The sequence below is a fragment of the Felis catus genome, chromosome B4 (assembly GCF_018350175.1).
Source record: "Felis catus isolate Fca126 chromosome B4, F.catus_Fca126_mat1.0, whole genome shotgun sequence".
NCBI classification, from domain to species: Eukaryota; Metazoa; Chordata; class Mammalia; order Carnivora; family Felidae; genus Felis; species Felis catus.
This window is the reverse complement of record NC_058374.1, coordinates 25,773,295-25,798,808: the sequence shown is the minus strand read 5'-3', so window position 1 is coordinate 25,798,808 and position 25,514 is coordinate 25,773,295. Positions and strand designations below refer to the sequence as shown.

Here is a 25,514-nt window from a genome sequence, read left to right as displayed (position 1 = left end):
AGGGTGGCATCATACATCTCTATGAATATATCAACATCCACACCTGAAGGTTGTCAAAGCATCTCATACTCTCAACATGTCAGAATCGGACATATTATGGCCTGCCTCCTCCAAAGGGAAATTTGTTTTTCTGCCTTTCTTCCCTGACTCAGAGAATGTCATCACTGTCCACCCAGTCATCCCAGACAAAAATTTAAGGGACATCTCAGACTCCTGCCTCCCATCCCTGCACCCACCTAGTCATTCAACAAGTCTGCCCTCTTATGTCTCAAATCTTGGCTTGCCACCCCCACTGCTACCTCCTTAATTCAAGGACTCCTCACTTCTGCTGCAGGTCCCTGCCGTGATCCTGCCTGACTCCTCCAATCGGGTCTTCCACTAGGGCAAGAGAGGGCTTTCTAAGGCCCAGATCTCATCATACCACTGCTAAATATCCTTTGCTCACTTCCCATACCTTTCAGGGTAGAGTTCACATTCTTTATCTTGGTACACAAACCCATAAACCCCTCAGTGCCTGGCCTCTGCTAATCTCTCTTGGTTTATTTCCCTACTGCCCTGTCTCATGCCTCATTCGTTTCAACTACGCCAAAAAGAGTTTCCCAAAGGAGCCATACAACGTCATGACATTGTGCTTTCACACAGCCAGCCGTTCCCTTTCCTTGGAAGGCTTTTCCCCATGTTCTTCCCCTGAGTAACTCCTGCTCATCTGTACCCCAGGCCTGTGCTTTCCCATCTTTTCCAGGACTTGGCACTCAAATGATGATAACATTGGTTGGGCGTGCTGGCATGAATGGAGGCTTCTACCTGCTGCCCAAGGGTATCTTCTCCTTTCACGACCCCACCCCCACCCCCACCAACCTTGGCTTCCTCCCTTCCTTGCTTCCACAGCACTTCCCATCAGGAGCTGTTGTCATTTATTTTTCAAAGTGCGAGTTGCTTAGGGATGAAATCCATTTGTGGTCTGTATTTCTAAGGCCTGCAACAGTGCCTGGCATAGAAGATACATTCAGTAAATATTTGCTGCATGAACCGTGGACTCATGAATAAGTAAATAATGTAAATAAAGACAACTTGGAGAAGAGCAAATTCTGTTGCACTGAACATTAAAAGATTTGGCTTCTAGTACTAACCCTATTGTTTACTAACAATTTGGCCTTAGACCTGTCATTTTTTCTGAGTCTCAATTTCCACATTATAAAATCGGGTAGATGATATATGCGCACAAAGGAAATGAGATAAATTGCACATTTATGACTTGCAAAATGCTCAATAAAATATTATCAACACCTGAATTGTGTTAACTTAACCTAGCCCTTAACTATGCCCCCCAAAAGGCAGGGGGGATATAGGGAAATAAAATGATATGGACAAAGTATAATTTTCCATTTGACACAAGAAGATAATTTGGTTTTCTACAGTTCAGATTCACTGTAATGCGGTTATACATTCTCTATCAAATGCCAGCCATCCAAAATGACAAAAAAAATCTAGAAGAAATCAAGTGTTCTTCCTATTCTGACATGCAGTGGGAAGAACTTTTAATAATTATCAGTCTCTTTGTAACATATCATGAGTATTTGAAATTATATATTCTTTCTCCAATCAATCAAGAATTTAAGGATATCAAATACAGTTGTTTAGGATAAAGCAGTGATGCAATTAACATCTTTTAAATATTATTTAAGTAGTTATTTTATTCCTTGTGAAAAGGACAGGTATATAAGTTAGTCAGATCTTCACAGAAAATTCTTAATAACAAATATAAGAGAAGTAGCTTGTAAGAATTGGGAATTTCCAAAGCTGTTTCCCCAAATTCAAGTGCTATATTCTATCTTGAGTAAGGGCCTTCACATTTAAAACTTTCTCCAAGCAATTAAGAGTAAACACTGCAACATAGCTATATGATTGTGGGGTAACACATGAAAACCACTGGTCCAATAGCTGTTACGTGGGCCTACCCCAAAATGAGCAGCAGAAGAGCAGTTGCTGACATAATCCTGGAATTGGCCTTGGTATGCTCATTCTCACTTTCACCGAAGATTCCGTGCTCATGTTTTGCATATTATGGCTACTAGAGCAAATGAAGTGATATTCTCTAAGCCATTGCAAAACTGAAGCCTTCATAATATGCAGTCTTGCTGCTTTGAGAATTCTGCACACTAGAGCATTGTAGACATAACATGGCTGTCCTTGACCTAGCTTAGATGATTCAAATACAGAAACCATTTCAACTTGTTATGTTACTTGTTATCTGCTCCCCTTCAAGGTAAATCCAACATTCATCAAAGATTGCTACCATTAGAAAGAACGTATTTCCAATTGCGGAATAATTGTAGCTGCCGTGTATTGAGTATTACTGGGTGCCTTGTGTCTTACAGTGATTATTTCTAATTTCTACAGTACTCCTCATTGTTCAGTATTTTTTGTATCTATCTTGCAGTTGAGAAAAAAGAGGCTCAGAGAGATGAAGTAACTTGCCCCACACCACATGCTAACATGCAGCATAACTGGGATTCAGACCCCAACCTATCTGCTTCCAAATCTATACACAACAGTGTATCTTACTTTGGGGGGAATCAAGTGTGATTAAGTGATTGCATCCTTCACAGTTTGCACTGATTAGCAGGGAACAGGTGTACTTAATTCATGATAAACCGAAACAAAGGCACGAATCCCATTAAAGCAGCTGAAGGAATTGAATAACTAATTGGTTATTCTCTTTCTGTGTGCCTCCAAGACTGCTAAAGTTAACATGGGATCCAATTTGAAAAATTCTTCAATTGATCATAAACTCTGACTCCCATTTCTTTTTTTTTAATATATGAAATTTATTGTCAAATTTGTTTCCATACAACACCCAGTGCTCATCCCAAAAGATGCCCTCTTCAATACCCATCACCTACCCTACCCTCCCTCCCACCATCAACCCTCAGTCTGTTCTCGGCTTTTAAGTCTCTTATACTTTGGCTCTCTCCCACTCTAACCTCTTTTTTTTTTCCTTCCCCTCCCCCATGGGTTTCTGTTAAGTTTCTCAGTTCTAAAGCAACCTCTTGATAGATGCTTTCGACACTTGCCCCCATGCAACTCCCATTACTTCCTCTTTTCTTCAGTATAAAAATCATCTTTTTTCTATTTCTGGGACCACTTTCTGCTCTTTCTAGCCCTGCCAATTATTTTTATTACTATAATGATTATTCATGTGAATAATTAAATGCATTTTTACCTAGGGCTCTTCATCACTGTTCATCTTTCATTTCTTTACTCTTTCTTCTCCTATGAGCTCCTATAAGTCAACTCAAATTTCTTGTTTCTTTCACTTTGAGAGTATTCTTGGTCATCTTCTTGTCCAAGTGAGAATCAATGTATTATGTTGTCTAATAAACTATCTATCTTATAGAACGGCTTTTATAAACCTCCTCAAGTAGGCTGAAAATCAACTGGAAACTATATACAGCTACTTCAAATTTGGAAAATAAGAGACATACTTTTTCTAAAATGCCTTACTGGCCAACTCCATCTTCTCACCTCCTGTTCTCATCTGACACTGAGGTCTGTGTAACTAAGTGCTGCCCTGAGGCCTCAAACAATGGCTCACTTCTTCATGTGTGTTTTGTAACTTTTGTTCAGCTCCCATTGTGGGTGGCCTAGGAAGGATGGTTTCTCCTCCAATGCTCAGTAGACGCCTTCAGCAACCTTGGCTTTGGACCCATGTGCAACCTGTATGCATAATAGAGAGTGGTGCACTCAAGCAGGGAATTAACTGGATGTGCATCTGAGATAACAGAAGATGTCATGAACAATGGTGCTGTGGTACTTTTCTAGGGTCAGGGGACTTCACAGTTCTTGGTTTCTTGTGCAAAACTAGTCTGCCCTTGAATACCAGCCCCTCTTGCTTCCACCTCCTGGGCGTGGAAAAGTGACTAGAACTACCAAATCCTATTAGGGAGGGGAGAAGGCCACATACCTACAAGAGTTTGGGAATCTTACAAGGAATGTATGATTTTTCTGGCTCTTATTAGTCTCCCCCCACCCCAAAGAAAAGGGCAATTTTTTTGTGTGCTTTCATGATGAAAATATGTAGTTTGTTTACTCTTATGTATGAGAGCCAGGCTCTTTTATACAATACTTTGATTCAAGGCAATAATGACTATCTTTTTCTCATTTCTTATTCACCATCTATTTCTGGGTGTCTGGACAAAATTTATAATTGAATAATTTCATTTTTAAATCATTTTTAAGAATGTTTCATGTATTCTATCACCAGAAACAAAAGAGTGGGTAAGTGGGTCTAGTTTGTTCTGGAAATGTAACTTTTGCTTTCTTTTATTCTTTGCACAACTTTCTGCCTTTCCCTTCTATCTCTCTTTTGTTTAAAATTGGTTTAGGAGGACCTGGGTGGCTCAGTTGGTTGAGCACACAACTCTTTATTTTGTCTCAGGTCATGATCTCACGGTTTATGGGATTGAGCCCCCACAGAGCCTACTTGGGATTCTCTTTCTCCCTCTCTTTCTGACCCTCCCCCACTCACATGCACTCTCTCTCTCTCTCTCTCTCTCAAACTAAATGAATAAACTTTAAAAAATTGGTTTGTATTATTTGTTAAAATACTACATATGTCTCTAAAGTCCAAAGAATATGGGAAGGGGTAGAAAATATAAAGAATAGCAGAGGATTACTTTTAATCTGGAAAAAGCATTAGGTTCATCGTTCCTTTCTCTAAATCAATAATTTTTAATGACTAAAATAAATCTTTACTTTTTTATTTTTAAAGGTGCCTGACTTATAATAGCACATGATATTTATAAGACAATATGCATGGTAGCTGCTTGTATTTAAATATATTTAAATCATGAAAGCATGCCATTCTTTTGTATTTAAATTGTTATGAAATGGCTTCGCGAGAACTTTTTTGTATTTTGTACTTGTTCTCCTTTCCTGGTAGTCATTGAGCTCTGGTTTTTGGGGTTTTTATGTATGATCTTAAGGGTGATTGCTTTTCTCTTTATGATTTGTTTCCATGCTTAAGTACTATATTTTTAATACTTGTAATTTTTAATACTTGTAATGCTCATAGAAGTACCCCTCCTGAATACTACGTTTCTTTTTTTTAATACTTGTAATGCTCATAGAAGTACCCCTCCTGAATACTACATTTCTTTTTCTTTTAAAAAAAATTTTTTTTAATGTTTATTTATTTTTGAGACAGACAGAGACAGAATGCGAGTGGGTTAGGGGCAGGGAGAGAGGGAGGCACAGAATCCGAAGCAGGCTCCAGGCTCCGAGGTGTCAGCACAGAGCCCTATGTGGGGCTCAAACCCACGACCTGTGAGATCATGACCTGAGCCGAAGTCGGATGCTCAACTGACTGAGCCACCCAGGCGCCCCTGAATACTACGTTTCTTAAGGCTATGGTGGAAATTTGTCATTTTAGACTTGCTATGTCTAATTTTGGTAGGCCCTTGGCAGTAGTGACCTCAACACAGAATAAGTCTGCATACTCTGGGGAAAGACCATTCTCAGCTCACCCTTCCGCAGACACCCAGCCAAGAGTCATTCTGAGTTCTCAGCCTGCTCATGGACCATTAGGTGGCTTTGAGGAAACCACCATTAGCACTCTGGTTCTCTTCAGTCCTTTGGTCACAGATGCCCTGGCATTCTGCCATTGTTCAAAAGAAAATCTAGGACAGGACCCTCTCAATCCTTCTTCGGAACTGTATTCAACATCATAACCACTGCATTCCATTTTAGTGATTTTGGCCTTGGTGTATGGTGGTTCTGTACCCCTAATCCTTATTCCATGGTGGTTCTGTGCCCCTTATCCGTGTTCCTGTGTAGAGATCATATAGCTCTAGCTGCGTCTCAGTGTTGCTGTAAAAATAACATTAAAAATAGCCAAAAGCTGTTTGTAGAACCTCATCACTATGTTGATGTATAATAAAACAATGCTCTTTTCTTTTTGAGGCAGGCCTGAATAAAATATTCTACTAAAGGCAGCAGAAACTAAGTTTACTTTAGTTTAAAAAAGCTTATTATCCTACCCTGGAAATAAAAAATTCTATGTTAGGTTGAATAATTAGTTTTTGATGACCCTATGCGGATTACTAACTGTCACCCTATTTTCCCAAAGGAAAGATAAAAAAATAAAAGAGTTACAAAAATAAAAGACCCCACCATCACAGCAATATAGAGCTTTGCCAGCATGTTTATTTTCAAAACAGAAAACACAGATCTTATAACAGTATATTGTTACCATCGCTGTTCCAATTAGAAGAGGATGATTTGATTTTTCTGAAGTATTCTGTAATATATTACAGTGAAAATCTTGGGTTTCTTTATTCTCAAGTTTGTATTTGTAATTACTGTCCCTTAATTATATGTCATAGCATATTAAAAATTATAATAACTGGGGGGCCGCCTGGGTGGCTCAGTGGGTTAAGCGTCGGACTTCCACTCAGGTCATGATCTCATGGTTCACAGAGTTCAAGCGCCGCATCAGGCTCTGTGCTGACAGCTCAGAGCCTGGAGCTTGCTTCAATTTCTGTGTGTGTGTCTCTCTCTCTGCCCCTCCCCTGCTCACACTCTGTCTCTGTCTCCCTGAAAAATAAACATTAAAAAAAATTTAAAAATTATAATAACTGGGAAAGCAATGCAAGTAAAGTGAAGTTTTATCCCCCCAAAAAAAGGCATTTTGGGGGGCACCTGGCTGGCTCGGTCAGTGGAGCATGTGACTCTTGATCTTGGGTTAGTGAGTTTGAGCCCCACATTGAATGTAGAGGTTACTTTAAAATAAAAGAATAAAAAATCTTTAAAAAGTCATTTTTAGTGTTATTATATTTATTTTTGAGCAAAAAATAGTAAAAAAGTATCTCTGAAGCTGGAGTGCCCATTTCTGAACAATATTTTCCAACAAAAGAGTTATATTTCCTATTCACATGAAGGTAGAATCAAGAACTTGGTTTGTTGAATACAGCCTTGTTATTTGACCCTTGTTGGAACACCAAGAATCCATAATGATTTTTGAAAACTACCAAAGAAATTCTGCCTCATGCTGCTACACTTGAGTGAAAACCCAGGAATTCCAGTGGCTGGGAATTAGCCACTCCTAATGCTCCAGGGCAGTTTTCTCCAGTGGCAGCCCTCTTCCCATCTGCATTAGAACACCTGCAGAGTTCGTTCAAAGGCACGTGCCTTGGCATCCCTGTGACCTACAGAATCATCATCTCAGACGTGGGATCCAGGAGCCTGCCCTTTGGAGAAGTTCCCTTGTGTATTCCAACGCTCTACACCATCTCGAGAATATGCGTCAGAGGTTAGGGCGTGGTGGTGGAAGCCCCTTATGGGGCTTAGCCTCTCCATGGAATTCGACATAGCCCTGTGACTGGTGAAGAATGACTAACAAGTGTCTCTTCTTCACTTCAGGAATCGTGACGCCATAGACTTTCCTTCGGGTCAGGCACCGTTCCAAGAGTTTAACACTCACTACCTCATTTAGTCCTCACAGCAACCCCAGGGGGAAGTAGGTGTTACTATTATCCCCATGCTATAGACGAAGACACTTGGATGCAGTGTGCATAAATAATTTACACAAGATCACATACCTCATGAGTCGGCTATTTTCCTATAGTCCTAGGACACATCCTGTGCTTCAACAAATTATTGTACAAAAAGGTGGGTTTTGATCCATAAAATGTATTTGTTTCCTGCCCTCCAAACAAATCAACTTATTAATATTCAGCAATTTATCCCCCACTTTTTTTCCTAGAAATCTCTTGTAATTCTAAATTTAGGTGATAATAGTGGATTGGGATCTGTATTCCACTGGAATTTACTATACGCTCTGGGATGTAGATTCCTGAACAAAATCTAGAGTGGATACCTCTGGCAAGATTTAAAGTGGGGGGCACGGGGTATTTGGTATGCTCTTGGTCAAAACGGATCATCAGAAGACCTCTAGACTGGGAATAAATACTCTGAGAACTCCAACCACAGCCAAAGCATAGGAAGGAATTTTACCTCCCCCTTATGCCTACTTCCATTTTTTTAAATTTTTTAAATGTTTATTTATTTTTGAGAGAGAGAGAGACAGAGCATGAGCCTGAGCAGGGGAGGGGCAGAGAGAGAGGGAGACACAGAATCTGAAGCAGGCTCCAGGCTCTGAGCTGTCAGCACAGAGCCTGACACGGGGCTTGAACTCACAAACCACGAGATCATGACCTGAGCGCAAGTCCAATGCTTAACCAACCGAGTCATCGATGCACCCTACATCTACTTCCTTTTTTAAATTCTCATGTCCTTCAATATCATTGGCAAAAATATTCCCAATCTTCATTTCAAAGCCCTCCCCACCCCACTTGAGACTTTAAGTGACTGTTTCTGAAATGAAAAGCAGAAAATCGCAGAACCTTTAAATGTAGAAATGTGTGAACATAGAACGCTGACATGCCAAGTACAGTTTTAACATTTTAAGTATATTAAGAACATTGAAATGTATTTGAAAAGTAGAAGGGCTGGTAATACTGTTCATCTTATGTCTAAAATATGTTTCTTTTCTATTAATAAATACAGCAGATGAACTGTGAGTAGAGAAGCTGTCATTTGCTACTCCTCGGAAAGATCCAAGAAGTTTGTGAACGTCATCTCTTTTACTGTGTCATTTCTGGTGTTAATGCAGTCAGACAGGTTTAACAGCAAGGTCTCCTGGTCTCCAGTGCCATTTCTGGAGATGGTAATTTGAGGAATTTGAAAAGCATGGCAAAAATGTGAGCCAATTCAAAGATACACTACGGTTCATATATCAAAGGAAAAATCCTTTCTGATGGTTTTTCAGAGATACTGAAGAGCTTAAAAATACATAGATGGAGCCACACTCTCCAGCCAGTTTCTAGATTATTACAAATGCATATTTTCCATTTCTTTTTGCCGAAGAAACACACATTAATACTTCATAACCTAATACTATGCAGTTATATATTCATTAAACAAGTCAACCTTCTAGAACTACGGTGTGGCAGCTATAAAATTGATCTCGGAAGAAAGAGTTCTTGTGCTATTGTAGAATTTAGAGAATGAGTATCGATATCAACTTTGGACCAAAATTAAGATTTAGCTAAGAATTGGTAAGCCCATTCAGTTTTCAGAACTAGTAGCCCAACTTGCATGTAAAAGGAGTGATTTTATAAACAATTAATGCTCCTTGCAACACACAGGCACACACAGAAGTTATTCATGCATCGTTAGGAAGTCACTTTCTGAGACTTTGGCTGGAAACCTAGCTTTCATGGATGAAACATTTTGGGTAACATCTCCAGTATTCCCCTTGAGAAAATGAAGTAACAGAATCCATTAGACACTTAAAGTTTGTGGCTATTCTTTCTTGTGGCTCCAGGATTCTTTATCTTGGCATGTTGTGTTAGTTTGGCACAAAACTACATCAGAAAAGCTATTTTGTCCTTGAAGATGATAGATTCTGCACACTTAATCCATGCATCTGAGCTATGGGCTTTGCCCAGAGTTAAAGTATTTTGTTCTTCCATAATGGTTTTCTTTTTTTTTTTAATTAATTTATTTATTTTGAGAGAGATAGCATGTGTACAGGGGGTGGGGGTGGGTGGGGTGGGGTATAGGGGCAGAGAAAGAGAGGGAGAAAAAAAATCCCAAGCAGGCTGCATGCTGTCAGCAAAGAGCATGACATGGGGCTTGATCCCATGAACCGTGAGATAATGACCTCAGCCAATATCAAGAGTCAGACACTCAACCAAGTGAGCCACCCAGGAGCCCCTACATAATGGTTTTCTTATTAAATCTCTGAACCATACTAATTTTCCTAGTGACTACATTCAACCCCATATCTTAGATGTAAAAAAGTGAGAAAGGAGGTTAATTTTTTTATTATTATTATTTTACAAGGGTTTATATAATGCTTGGTATATATACTCAGGTTCCCTTCTCTTTCAGAAAGTGTTCACTCATATGGTCCTCATAAGAAGCTTATGAGTCTAGTACTATTAGCCCCATTGTATAGGTGACAAAGTTGAAGCACAGAGAAGTCAAGGAGCTGGCCAGCTGTCACACAGATAGTAAGTGTTAGAGCAGGGATCCAACTCCTGCTTCTAGTTCCAGGGTCTGGGCTCCAACCACTGCCCTGAGCTGCCTCCATGCCTCACACCAGACCACCCTCGTAGTTAATAGCGATGAGCTAAGAATAGAAATGAGAATATTTAACATTTCCAGACCCCCTTTCTGGTCATTCACCAACAATTTCCTCCCCATAGACTGCATTCTAATCTTCAAAGTGAAGTTTCAGACTGAATGTTTTAGACTTTGGGAAGGTGGAGTCTTTGAGATCACAGAGGAGCAATCTTAGCAGATAGGAATATGCAGAATAACTTAGCATCAAGGATATTTAATATATTTAGTGAAAAAGATTAAAAGTGAAGTTGAGACATTATAACTGGGTGGTATTCTGCTTATTGAAAAGTTACGTTCAAGTTACAAATCCCACTTCCTACACCTTTAGTCCTCCAGCCTAGACTAATGAGGTCAGAATACCTGTTTCACAGTAAGAAAGGGAGCTAAGGAACGCCCTCAAGGCTACTACTCCCTGACCAATAAGGAGCCAAGCAACACTTTTACAGGTTTACACGCAGACATGGGTACTACGGAAACAATAAAGATGTTCTGTTGTTGTTAATGGAAATATAATCTTATCCTGAAAGCTTTGAGATATCAACTTACCTACACCCTGACCAGGGAGCTCTTCGTGATTGGTTCAGAAGAGAGGGGTGTGGTCTCCAATTTTTATTTCCTGGCAGGAGTTAGAGGAGATGATGCATTGACAGAGAGGCAGCTGAAGGTGGGGATCCTGTGGATCCAGGACATCTGGGCATCATTAGCCATAGTGAGGGGCCAGCCCGCATGAGAGGTAGCAGGAAGGAAAAGAATCTTGGGCCAGATGGTAGAAGTCATGGCTGGAGGAAACACTGGCTTAATTTTTGGAAAAGGTTTTTCTTCAAACTCTGGAATGATTTTGGAAGCCACTCATTCTTTAAGGCCTCAGGATAAATAATTTAGCTAGCATATTGCAAAAGGGGGAAAAAAATACTAACTCTACCCATGAAGATGGGGTGGGTTTCATTTTATAATTCTCACTATTCAGAAAGCTTTCAAAACTCCCCCACCTCAAGGCTCTCAAAACTCAATGAGCAATGTCCGTGGTACCTCCCCAAGTTCAGTTACAATCTTGTCCTGTCATGCTGAAGTGTTCAAGTAGAACTCACTTTTGGTTGTGGTAGAACTGGAAGAAGCAGTTCAGTCATCAAAAGATAAGTGTTACAGGTTGTTGGGTGTTTTTTTTTCCTTCCTATTGGGGCAGACATCACTTAGAATGATTTATCATTACTCATTCAGAAGATCCAACTACCCCCAAAGAATGGCTAACCACAGAAATTTCCTCCAAAAGTGATGCAGCCACAGCTGTCTAGGAGTTATTTAGCAGTAATTCACTCTGGGCAAGAGAAGAGTGGTTATAAGGCTATCACATCTATTAAAATGTCACTCTAATTAAAGCATGGGGAAGAGCTCAAGAGAGCTTAGAGTCCCTACTCTGTGATTTGGGCAGATTTTTTTTACATTACAGATGACATTATAGGCAGAAAAAAGTCTCTTTTTGCACCTCTGTAGTCTAAAATACTAACAAAAAGAACAGAAAATGTGCTTAATAGATTTTTTAAAGCTTATTTTTACTTATTTTGAGAGAGAGAGAGAGAGAGAGAGAGAGAGAGAGAGAGAGAGAATAAGTGGGAGAGGGACAGAGAGAAAGGGAGAGAGAGAATCCCAAGCAGGCTCCACACTGCCAGCACAGGGCCCAATGTGGGGCTCGAGTTCACAGACCATGAGATCATGACCTGAGCTGAAGTCAAGAGTCAGACGTCTAACCGACTGAGCCACCCAGGCACTCCAATAGATTTTTAATAGGTTGTCATTCCACAGGCTTTCCATGTAAACAGTGCATTAAACCTTGCCGTGGTCTTTGAAGGTGGCTTTATCAACAGAGAGCACTCAAATAATTGAATGCAAGAGTTAAAAAAAAAAAAAACATGACTTTCAGAGTCAACTGATGTAGAGCTGAGACTCACCACCCCCACAGCCAAACAGTCCTTTGTAAGTTTCTGGACCCCTCTAAGCTACAGTGTCATTTGTAAATAAGGGCCATGATGTTCTTCCACAAAGTTATTGTAAGCATTTCAGCAGATAACGGTTTAGAGCTCCTGGCATAGTGCCTGGCATCTGAATAAGCATTCAGTCAATGTTAGTAATTGTTTACTTTATTTTAAAGATAACCCCTTCATGTAACATCGGGGTCTGTCAATATTCAAGTTTAAACTGGATGAAGCTGGATTTTGAATTCTTTCAATCTGTTTCTATTTCACAGACAAAAACCATTGCCACATCAGGGAAAGCCAAATGGCAGATTATTACCTTATTTATTAACAAAGTGTAAGACAAAAGTAGAAGTTCAGTGAAAAAAAGCAAACATGTACGAAATGACCCCATTTTTAAAAACGTATATAAACTTGCTTGGAAAGCCATATATACAAATATTATATTCATTATCCCTAAATTTTCTTTTTTTCTCTCTTGTATATTTTTCCCCAGATTTTCTGCAGTGAACCTGTGTTCCTTTCTTATTAGAGAAAAACAGCATATGCTAATTTAAAAAAATTTTTAATGTTTTATTTTTGAGAGAGAGAGTGTGTAAGCAAGGGAGGGGCAGAGAGAGAGACACACACAGAATCCGAAGCAGGCTCCAGGCTCCCAGGTGACAGCACAGAGCCCGACGCGGGGCTGGGACTCACCAACTGCGAGATCATGACCTGAGCTGAAGTCCGATGCTCAACCGACCGAGCCACCCAGGCTCCCCATCAATGCTAATTTTAAAAGCAAAGAAGCATAGAGTCACAGTGGAACCAATCTGTAGGTGTGTGTGTGGCCCTGCCTGGATCGAGTAGTATGTGGGGGAAGTAGAGAGACCATGGAAAGTGGGAGCAGGGAGCCCCGAGGATCGCGCCGTGCATTTGGTGTAAGGTCCTGCAGATTTTGAGCCATCGGTAGTTTGTAATCTTCAGAGAGGTCTTCCGTCTGCCCAGTTCGCCAGGGTTGCGTTCTTTACTTCAGTTGTTCCAAGTATGTAAATCACTCCAGAAACTGATCTGGCGTCCTGGGGGCTCTCAGGACGTCCAAGATCAGAAACACATCAAACCCTGGCTGTCCACACCTGCTGTTCTCAGTAATAGCCCCAAAACGGACACAGTGTGAAAAAACACAGTTGTCAAGCATCTGGAGCTCTGACTGTCTCCATTTTAAGTTAGGGAAATACATAAAGCATGATTTTTAGATTATTTATTTTTTTAAGCCTTATATTCTTTATTTACATTTCAGTGGTGTGAGTTACTACTTCACATTTGCAGAATTTTTGAAACATTCCTAACTTTAGGGCTTATTGATTACATTTGGAAAAAAAATCTCAGAGAAACAGATTTGGCCATATTTTTGTCTCTTTTTATGACTATAACTCTTTACTTCAGGAATATATATCAGAACTAATACGTTTCTAAATTGCACTTATCAAAATTGAGTGGACACTTTGCCCACAGAGCTCGGTGCTTACACATCTCGAATTGCAATAGAAGTGGTTTTCAATATAATTGTTTCTCTACGTAACTTTATAAGGAAACACATGTCCAAACTGAGGATAGCCCCACTTTAAGTTTTAACATGGTTTGGGTTTTACGGCATCCAAGATTTTCCTAACTACGCACCTCTTTTTTTTTCTTTCCTTTTCTTTTTTGGTCTTAAAACACGCTCTTTTGGCTGGTTCAATAAGTTGTTCCTGCCAACCAGTTGCTTTTATGGTAATTGACAGCGTAGCTGATTTTTGGAACCTTACAATCTAAAAAGGCGTTTTAGCCCAGACTTTGGAGAGGCTGAGCCAAGCTACTTGCAGAGTGAGAGATACAGCTGAGCTGAATGTGGGGCAGTCAGACCCTAAGTCTGTGCATGTTAATTAACAGCAGTGAAACGTCTGCTCTGGCTCAGACTTCAGATTTCTCTCTTTTCAGCAGCATTACAGAATCCTTCCTTCTCCTGTCAGATTGTTCCTCGATGCCACTTCTGGAGGCGAGCCTGTGAGACCACCTGTCTGTAGTAACAGAAGTGGCATGAGCCCCCTGAGCCCTGGTGATGGGTCAGTAGACCCACTGCTCTTAACTATTGGCTGAAAAGACACAAAATACTTGAATCAGATGAGAGCCAGCATAAGAAAAAAACATCTTCACGTTCAATACAGTTATTGAATATAACGAGTGGATTGTAAATTTTCTGAGTTCCCCTCAAATGATATCAGTTCTCTAAAATAGCTGGGGTATCTCCCCAGATTTCATCTCCACATGAGGAATAGAAAAACAGTCTCCCCAAACTACCAGATCTTGATTGTCCTTTGCTTTCCTACAAAAGCACAAATGTTTCAGAGTAAAAGGACCCCTGTTTGCTATCTTCCTGTTGCTGGTTCTTCTGGGAACTAGAACACCCAGCTCTGAAGGAGGTGGCTCTGGGACGCATAATATCCTAGTGACAGCAGGCAACTCACCAATAACACCAACAGGAAAAGCATGTCCTCCTAATACCAATTTATGTTTAAACCAAAAGCACCCTGGACACAGAGACTCCTCCCCCACCAAAAAAAAAAAAAAAAAAAAAAAAGTAGTGGTCACCTCTTCCTTGTTGGTTTGAAATGTTTGACATTGAGTTTTGTTACACACTGTTTTAGCATTGCTATTGATAGAGAAGCAAAATGTTTTCTTCTGTTCATTACTTTTTAATGAAGACTTTTCTAGTGTTGATGGGGAAAAACCTAAATCCATACCTAATGACATTAAACATACCCATCTGCCTGAGAAATAAAATACAGGATGCGTTCTTTTGAATACAGGCGAGCATATTGTTGAAATTTGTGAAACTAATTAAGAATACCCAAACAGGCATTGGAATCTATGTTTTACACTTCAAAGGTATTTTCATAGGCACCAAACTGTAAAACACATACACCCCAAGAGTAAGCAGAGTTTTATAATTTCACAGTTGGCTGTAGTAAACTTGTTTCTCAGTGGAATGAGTTCAGGGAGGCAGCCCCAGGGAGCGCCAGCACTATCCAGCCATAAATGGGGCTGCAGGACATACAAGTTCACTCTTCGTCTTAAATGCAAGCTCTCTATGGACCTTAACAGTGAATTACATGTTCCCCTTTCACGTGCAGGCTCCTCCACTCATTTAGGGCATTTCTGGGTTCTGTAACCCATTACATATTTGATAGCCCCAGGCTTCCTTCTTGTCATCTATGCAGCAATCACTCTCGGGTTGACCATTCAGGTAGGGAATCTGACTCTGGTCCCCTTTGAATCTGTGAGACTGCTTTGTTTGTAAGCCAGAGCATCAGTTACATGGTCTTTTCTAAATTATGTTTTGTTATTTCCCTAATGTTATTTAAGCTTCATGGAACTTATTCTGCTTTTGCCAAGTCTTTCCATTGAATAAATATCTCCATAACCTATTGCTTCACTTTGGCAACAGAATTGTTGCAATTTGTGGGCAAAATTGAGCAAAGGCCTAGATCTTTTTTTTTCCTCTGTAAAATATCCAATGTTGCTGGCTTCCCTCCTCCTAAACAAAGGCCTTGACTTGTTCTCTGTTTTAGTAGTGCCTTGTCTCTGTCATTCCTGAGTAAAGATTTACAGATAATAGTATGAAACAAAGAATGACTTAGTGGACATAACAGAGACATACTGTGCACATAGAAAGTCACTAATACTAAATAAGCTAAGACACAAAGTGTTTAGAATAGTGCCTAGCACATAGAAAGTGACCTGTAAACTAAGATTATTGGAGTTCCATGAATTAAAACTTGTCATTCTTTGCCTCCAATTACATAAGTAATTTTATAATTCAAAATATCAAAAGCAGCAGAAATATAGCTAACCATCCAGGGCAACCTAGTAGGGACCAGAAGATCCAGATGGTGACCATCCATCTGCTCACAGACCCAGCTATTTCCCCAAAGGATAAGTGAAAGATCAAAGAAAGAGACTAATGTTTGTTGTTCTGTTTGGGGCCAGACACATAACATCTCATTTATTCTTCATAACAACCTTGTCATTTATGTTTTTGTTTTGTTTACTTGCCTTCTTTCTTTTTTAACTTCCTGGGTCTCTAGCAAGGGTTATGCAAAAGAGCTCACAGCGACCTGAGGCCTGACTCAGGATGCACTCACAGGCTTTCCCAATTCTTTTTGCTTCCTAAAGGACATAGGAGTTCAGCTGCCTCATCTCCATGGACATTTAATCATTTTCTCTTGACCGTATCTTCCTTGGAGAATTTTATCCTGGTCACACTGTATTATGATTATGTTGATGCTCTTATTCTCAAGTCCCATGACTCTCTTAGAGCCCAAATCTGGAAATTATGCTGTCTGGCCCAACTAGCCTTGAGCATTGCAGAGAAAAAAAAAAAAATACCTTTTGAGCTGGGGGAGGTAAAACAAAGGGAGAGGACTGCAGGCAGCAAAAGACAGCTTTCCAAAGGCCACAGAAACAGAAGAAGGCCTTGAGCACACATTGTGTTTTTCATGTTTCCTGTGTGGGGCAAAGTGCCTCATTCTGTAGCTATTGTTGTTGATGATGATGGTGGTGGTGGTGACTTAACCTAGTTTTGGAGACTCATAGGCTGATGGGGAGTTTCAATTCTACTCTTTTGTCCCCACTTCCCATGCCATGCTAGCGGACCCTCTTTACCTTCTGAACATCTTTCCCTCCAGCATGTCTATTTTTTGTGTTCGCAATACCATAGTCTTTTAGCCTGAGAGCTATGTAGGGAGATTTAATCAAGATCAAGAGGCCATTTCGTCCTTCTTGATAACGATGTTTGCATTGGTAGACATTAGTGCCTGAGAGAGGGAGGGAATCTACACCAATAGAGAGAGTGCATAAGCAAAGCTCACACCCTAATGCTCATTTCCTACAGTAAGAGGGTTTCCTTTGCAGCTTGAAGACTGATGTCTGCTTACTCTAACATGCCAGAAGTCCAGCGCTGCTGCCACTGTTGAATCTGTCACTCTGGCTAGCTAGTCAGAGGGAACTATTTGCCAGTCCTTTTTCTGAGATGAAGGTTTGAGTCCCATGAAATCACAGAGGCACTCTAAAGATCTTCTAGGAACTCCCTTATTTTATAGTTGAGTAAACTGCATCCCAGACCGTGGGGGCATCATAGTCTATCCAAAGGTAGACAGCAGGTGAGTGAGGGAGTGAGACCAGAACCTGGCCCAGGAAGAGCTAGTGTTCCTGTCCCTGTGCTGTCTTCCTCCTCACGAAAAGGCCCAATTTTTCAGCATACATTAACATCAGATTTTTGTTTACTTATGAAAGCTATTTTTAATTCTTTATTACCTGTTCTCATCTTGCTTCTTTGCAAAGAGATTTCTTTTGTATCTTAATTTAAACTGCTTTATCTTTGTAAAAAAAATTAACTTCAACCAGATTTCCTGATGAATCTCTATGCCGGTAAATTATTGATGCAGCTCCTAAGGTTAAAAAAGAAAGAAAAAAAGAAAAGTAATTGAATTTTTGCTTGTCTTTACAGACGCTCTGGAAAATGGATCCAATAAGGGTGACAGGTGAGAAATATGTTTTTATTTGCCATTTATGCGTTTCGCTGATGGCATTTTCTGTGTATGCTGCAATGAGTTTGATCATTTTCTTTCTTTTTTGCTTAAATCCAGTGCAGCCAATAGGAAGGGACCAAGCAAGGACGATACATACTGGAAGGAGATTAATGCAGCGATGGCCTTAACCAATCTTGCACAGGGCAAAGACACACTGCAGGGAACAACCAGCTGCATCATCCAGAAGTCATCACATATAGCAGAAGTGAAGACGGTCAAAGTGCCACTGGTTCAGCCATTTTAAGGGTTTGTCCCTTTTCAGACCTACGGCTGCTCTTCGTGTCAGTGTTTTCCCATCAACCCTCATCTTAAGAGCCGAAGCAAAAGTGAAAATGACTCCCTTTCAAATCTCTTCTTGTTTTTAATTATCCTAAATATATCATTTAGTTGCTTCTATAAGAGACATATAAATTATAAAAACCTCACTTTAATCAAAAGTAGTAACTTATTTTATGTTACTCAAACTATGCATAAAGTGTCTGCATTGCCATTACAGTAAGTGCCTTGCTTCCCCCCAAAATAAGCAACAACGTGGGCACAGCAGAGCTGCTGTGCCTCAAATGACAACGCCACAATGCTTGTTAGTCCGTGTGTGTCCTTCCAGATGGGCCTAACCATTTCAGGACAGAAACCAGAACTGCTGAAAGCCCTCAAAAGGTTTTCAGTAATTCACACGTTAGAACTTGGAAATCTACACAGCCCAAATGAGATGTTCCTTTAAAAAACAAAAAACTGCTGCAGTATTTAAAAATTGTTCAGCATGCTTTTCAGAGTGACAGTGAGAATTTCATGCATGTATCTTGCCTGCCTATCTGACACACTACAAAGGTCCAAAATGAAAGGAGCGGCAATCACATAATATGTTTATTTAAGAAGAATCCCAGTGAATCCATTGTGATCTGGAAAACTTTTTCCAAGCACTGCTGGGAAACACCACAATGCCCTTTAGAAGTAATTTGGATTTTCTCTTTCTTAAGTTTTGCATAAGTGTTTTAAAATTTTATTACGTAAGTTACTCAGAATTTTCCCGTGCAGAACTAAACCTGTAGTTTAGTTTTAACACATAATCCTGTTTGCATTAGAGGTCAGTGCTTTTTGTGATGGAAACTTTTTCATATGGAATGGCTGAAAACCTTTTATTTGGTTCATTTCAAATTATAATTGCTGATGGACAATTTATATTGCAACGAGAACAAGACAATGAAAGAAATGTATCTCTATGTGAATATACTTACACAGACATAAAATTGATTTTTAAATTTAAAACATATGGAAAACAAAACATTGACAGTCTTTGAATTTGCCAAGTAGGACATTTAAGTAAAAATTAAGTGAAATCATGCATTAAAAGAAAGAACATTTTGTTTCTAAATTAGACTATCACTGAGTGAGAATAATCAATATCAAGAAAGAAGAATATAGGTTTCAATCAAACAATAATATTCTAATCAGCTTGGGGAGACTTGAAACTTGAATAAACACCAGAGATGCCAAATATAACAGAGTATATGTGCTACAGAGAAGTAAAAAAGGATTTGACTCTTTTATGGTGGGATGTTTTTTCTGGGTATGTAATCTATTTTGTAATTTTTTTTTAACTGGAAAGCATTTTTGTGAGTGTGAATGAGAGCCCATAGTGCAGCCGTGTGGTGATATTTTTCCTTATTTTGCAAAACGCTTTTAAAACCAAAGGCTGCTCTAGTTGATACATGGACAATATCATTCTTGATATAAATTGTAGGACACTTTTTCATGTAACATAGCATTTGGGGATTGGGTTTATTTAGTGTAATGAAGATAATTTGATATAAAAATATTTTGTATATATATATTTTTACTTTGTTTTCTAAATTGCTGTTTGCAGTAACAGTAAGTGCAAAGCAAGATATGTTAAGTTATGACTGTATGATCGGATGAAGTATGAGTTCTTTTGGTTTACATCCTTAAGTAGTTACGGATCCATGATAAAAACTTTGGAATCTATAAATTAACTTGTCAAAATGTGATCATGTCAGAGACAACTAAGGACAAGTACTTCACTCTTTTTCATACTATTATAAGTTATTCTGGTATTAAATATTTTAATAAAATTGATTTTGTTTTGACATATTTCAGTTAGATGAATGGATGCTGGTTGTTTTTTGTTTGAATTAGTCATAATTCACTTTTGCCATCTTTTTAAAAAGCATCAGCAGATTTGCTCTATGATGTAAAATATGGATGACAAGCCAATATAGGAGAGCTTTCACATGATTTTTTTTTTAATACCAAAGCTTGGAATCTGGCCTATAAACACATCAAGAAGATTTTATAATTAGGACATCCTTGGCAATATCTCCATTTGCAATTACTTTTAATTTATTTTTTCTCTTGCTGCTTTAACATTTTCTGGAAATTAAAGTCTCCCCTCCCAAATCCTTTAAAAGAATCCTGAACAATGCTGAGCCAGCAGCTAAGAATCTAACTCATAATTTATGTTGTAGAGAAATAGAATTACCTCTATTCTTTGTTTTGCCATATGTAATCATTTTAATAAAATTAATAACTGCCAGGAGTTCTTGACAGATTGAAAATAAAAGTTAATTTCTAGACCTCAATGATCATATGAATTTTGTTTTCCTTTGAGAGTTGACCAGGTGGAGAAAGAACAGAAGGGTCTATTATATGTTGTAACTCTCTTTAGGTTGGTAAGGGATATGATATGGGAGTACTGCATTTGTATTAGGTTTGACTTTCATCACCTTAGACCACCAACCCACCTTTTAAGAGCCGAGGAAAAGAGAGTATGATGCTGTTAAAATACATAACTTCAAAATGAACATTTTCACTAAATACCTTCTTTCAGTAGCTATGACAATAAGCATTATTACCACGTGCTATGTATGTACTGGAGACAATCTTGACTTTGAAGCTAGACAGATCTATGTTTGAATCTCAGCTCTTCCCACTCACTACTATAAGATCCAGATTCAGTCACTTCTGGGCTTGGGTTTCTTCATCTGCAAAGTGAGAAGAATGAGTCATACCTTGATTTGATACAAGGTTTAGAGATCATCATATAGGATATATAAAGTGCCTACCACAGTGCCTGGTATTAAAAGGTGCTTAATAAATGGAAAGTGTTATCATATAATTATAATTCCTCTATATAAGGTTTGAGTGCAAGTAGAAATACACATGGAATATGAGAAAAGGATAGTTTAATGAAGAGCCTTGGGAAAGGAAAGCTATCTGACACGAAAGACTGCTGTGAGGTAATAATAGTTGGGGTTCCTGGGTGATTCAATCGGCTAAGCATCCCACTCTTGGCTTCGGCTCAGGTCATGATCTCATGGTTCGTGAGATCAAGCCCCACATGAGGCTCTGTGCTGAGAACATGGAGCCTTCTTGGGACTCTCTGTCTCTCCTTCTTCCTCTGCCCCTCCCCCAACATGTACATGCACTCTTTCCCTGAAAAATATAAATAAACATTTGAAGTACGAACAGTTGGGATCAGAGTTGGGAACACCTTCAAGAAAGATCGTTTTATTATCATTACTTTGAACTTCATGGAGAAAAGCACAAAGTAGAACAAAGGTAGGAAAGAACAGACATACCAATAGAAAACAGCATGTGCGAGAGCTTCCTTCATCCATATCAACTAGAATTGCTTTTCCCTGTATTCATCCTGCCTGATCTTCTTCAAGATGACTAAGAACTCAAGCTGCGGTCTGTGTTCTCTGCTTGCTCCAAGTAGCAGTGTTTAACAAACAGTGGCAACAGCCATGGTCTGCTTTTAAACTCCTCCAGCTCAACAGCATAACATCATGCAAATAAACACAGAGAATAAGCAAGCCTCCCAGACTCTTCTGTCTGGGGCAGCTTAGGTCGGCCATGCCTTGGAAAGCAGTGTGGGGTGGTGGTAAGAACTTGGACTGGCATAACCTGGCTTTGCCTCTTCGCTGCTTAGTGACTTTGGGGAATAAGCAATAAGCCTTGTATACCCAGTGTTTGCATCTATAAAATTTGATCTATGAAATTTACCTACTCCAAAGATCTGTTGTGAGGATTAAGACAGTGGATATAAAAGCACTTTGCAAACTGCATGTACTGTACAACTGGTAATGATTATTAATGTGTTCCAGATGACTCAGAAAGGCCTAATATCCCGTAAGTTTTGGCAATATAAACTGTGGCGTCCATGAAACATGTAGGACCCCCAGATTTTGTCCAAGTCATACTGTGGTCTGCCATCTTTGGGCCTTCTTGAACAGTCTCCTGATCCTATACTTCTTTATAACAATTATGGTCCGAATAAGGTGAGCGATTGTCACACTGCGGGGACAGAATCCTGACTATTCAGACACATCTTAGAAACGGACTAAAAATTTGGTTTGAGAAGTGTATGCATTGCCCATAATAAACTCTTTTTTTTTAAGGTGAGAAAAACCAATTTCTGAGTTTGGACAAACAAGCTGATGTGCTTTTTACATCTTTACACAGATGACTCCGTGGAAATTCATGCAAAGATTGCCTCAGTAAGTCTTCTGAAACAAACTGCAGCCCAAAGCCAGTTTCTGGAAATTTGATCTGCAGTGAGTCTCATTCTGACTTATATTCACAACTTTTAAATAAAATTTAAGATTTGAAATCATGTTTTGAAAAAGTACAAATGTAACTTATGCTAGTTGTAGAAACATGTAAGCAGTGTAGAAGGGCGTAAGATAAAAAACTCCATACCCTATCTCCCCATGACCCCAATCCCACACCCCAAAGATAACCATGGTTAACAATGTCTTGTGTGTATTTTCGGAAACTCAATGCATACACAAACTTGTACTTTTTCATCTTGCACTTCTTACTATATTCATATTGTTCTGCAATATTTTTTTCCATTCCATCGTGTGTGTGTGTGTGTGTGTGTGTGTGTGTGTGTGTAGAGTTCATTATTTTAAGTGAATGTGTAGAATTTTATTTTGTATCTAATATAATTTGCTTAGCAAATACCTCCTGGGTGGACTTTTGGGTTATTTCCATTTTTTAGTTATTATAAACTAGTGCTATTCAAAGTGCTATTTCACACTGAGATAAGGAGCTTGCCCCAAATATAAACCAACATACTGCAAGAAAAACTTCTACGAAAAAAAATGTCACGTGAACTCACAGTACTCTTAATCGATGTATATTCCGATCCCTTATCTCCTCGCAGACTAATAACCAACAACTGGTGACTTGTCGTCATCATATAGACTATACTTCAACACCACTGTTATAAATACTGATGCAGCAAACATTCTGGTGCATATGTATCTTCAGCCACTCATTCCATCTATGGAATAAATACTTAGAAGTGTAATTAATGGGTCAAATGATAGTTACGTTAATTTTTTTGATGGATGCTGCCAAATCACCATGTCAAACTTCTTCTACCAGTTTACACTTTTGACAGTAGGATGTGTCTGTTTTTCCTCAACTTGTTCAAAACCTTGATTTTTATTAAACTTTTCAATACTTGACAGTGTGGTAGACAAAAGTGGTATTTTATCATTGTTTTAACTGGTACTTTTTCAAGATGAATGGCACATATAAGCTTATTGGCCATTGGTATTTGTTTTCAATGAACAGCTTATTCATGTCTTTCTTTTTTTGTTGGCTTCTTTTTCCTTCCTTTTTGTCATCAGTTTGTTAGTGCTTTGTACATTATTTGCATATTTGAAAATTCAGTACCTTGTCTATAATATATAGTGTAAATATTTTCCAAGATTGCTTTTTGTAAATATTTTTTACTTTGCGTAATGTTTTTAAATTCAGAAACTTAAATATCATCTGTGCATATACATAGGATGTGTAGGAGGGCACTGCATATATTTGGTTACCAGAGAAGCAGTGTAGTATTCCAAACACAAACTCTGGAGCTAGACTTCTGATATTCAAATCTTATCTCTTCTGCTTACTGGTTCTATAATCTTGGACAAGACACTTAACCTATCTAGCCTCTGTTTCCTTATCTGTAACATACGGACCCTAAAAATGATTACTTAGTAGAGTTGTGAGGATTAAATTAGCTATTACATACAAAGCACTTGCAATCATAGTACCTCACACTTAGTGCCAAGATCATACAAAAATTCATCCATCTTTTCTGCTGTTAGTATTATGGTTTACTTTTGTATGTTTAAACCTTATATCCATTGGCAATTTATTTTGGCATAAAAAAATGATCTAGGCACCCCTCTCAAAATGAAATCTTTATTTATAAGACTAACAAAATAATGTACAAGAACCATATGAAGAAAATGACAAAACTGATTAATGAAATTAAATAAGAACTAAACAAATGGAGAGATAGTCCATGTTCATAGATGGAAAGACTCAATACTGCTGAGATGTCCGTTCTTCCCAGCTTGATCTGTAGATTCAATGCAATCCCACTCAAAATCCCAGCAAGTTACATTGTGGATATCAACAAAATGACTCTAAAGTTTATATGGAGAGGCAAAAGACCCAGAATAGCCAATATAACATTGAAGAACAGCAAAGGTGGGGGACTGACATTACCAGACTTTAAGATCTACTATAAAGCTAATAGTAATTAGCTTACTTAAATTAAATCACTTAATTAAATTACTTAAACAGTAATCAAGGCAGCATGGTATGGGTGAAAAATGTACAAATTAAATGATGAAACAGAATACAGAACCCAGAAATGGGCCCACACAACTATATACAACTTATATTTAACAAAGTAGCAAAGGCAATAAAATGAAGAAGATAAAATGGTAAATTTCAAGAAGAATTTTTGAAAGAAAAGATAAAATTTAGAAAATGGTGCTGGAACAATTGGATACCCACATGCAAAAAATAATAAACCCAGGCACAGACTTCACATCTTTCACAAAAACTAATTCAAAATGCAGACTTAAATGTAAAATGCAAAACTATAAAAGTCCTAGAAGATAACATAAGAGAAAATCTAGCTGACCTTAGGGCTGACGATGACATTTTAGATACAACACCAAAGGCACAATAAACGAAACAATAAGTAAACTGTACTTCATTAAAATTAAAATCTTCTGAAAGACAATGCCAAGAGAATGAGCAGACAAGCTACAGACTAAAAAAAAAAATTGCAAAAGACACATGATAACTATGACTGATAAATATGATTTTTATCCAAAGTATACAATGAACTCCTAAAACTTAACAATAAGAAAGCCTGATTAGTTTTTAAATGGGCCAAGGACCTTTTCTGACAACTCATCAAAGATACCCACATGGCAAGTAAACATGGGAAAAGATGCTCCACATCATATGTCATCAGGAAGTTGAAATTAAAACAGCAATAGATACAACTATATACCTATTAGAATGGCCAAAGTCCAGAACGCCGACCACACTAAATGCTGGCAAGAGTATGGAACAGCAAGAAGTCCTCATTCATTGCTAGCATAAATGATATAGCCACTTTGGAAGACAGTTGGAAAGTTTCTTATACAACTAGGCATACCGTATGAACCAGTAATCACACTCCTTGTTAGTTACCGAAAAGAGTTGGAAACTTACGTCCACACAAAAACTTACACACAAAGATGAAGCTTTATTCATAATTGCCCAAACTTGGAAGCAACCAAAAATGTTCTTCAGAAGATGAATGAATAAATAACCTGTGGTATAACCAGACAGTAGAATGATTCAGTGCTAAAGAGCAATGAGCTATCAAGCCATGAAAAGACACAGAGGAAAGTAGCCAAACTTTCACTTAGTAATA

At 38.6% G+C, this 25,514-nt stretch overlaps 1 protein-coding gene across 4 annotated transcripts in view; it reads left to right on the top strand.

Moving 5' to 3' along the window:
* Positions 1 to 20,364, top strand: part of MKX (mohawk homeobox) — a 67,774-nt gene extending 47,410 nt beyond the window's left edge. For all 4 annotated transcript variants that reach the window (XM_045061060.1, XM_019834132.3, XM_006933336.5 and 1 more), the window contains 2 exons: positions 17,686 to 17,719; positions 17,825 to 20,364. In XM_045061060.1, the coding sequence (XP_044916995.1) occupies positions 17,686 to 17,719; positions 17,825 to 18,011 (221 nt within the window). In that variant the 3' untranslated portion in view covers positions 18,012 to 20,364. The remainder of the gene's footprint in view (positions 1 to 17,685; positions 17,720 to 17,824) is intronic.
* Positions 20,365 to 25,514: the final 5,150 nt, after the last annotated feature.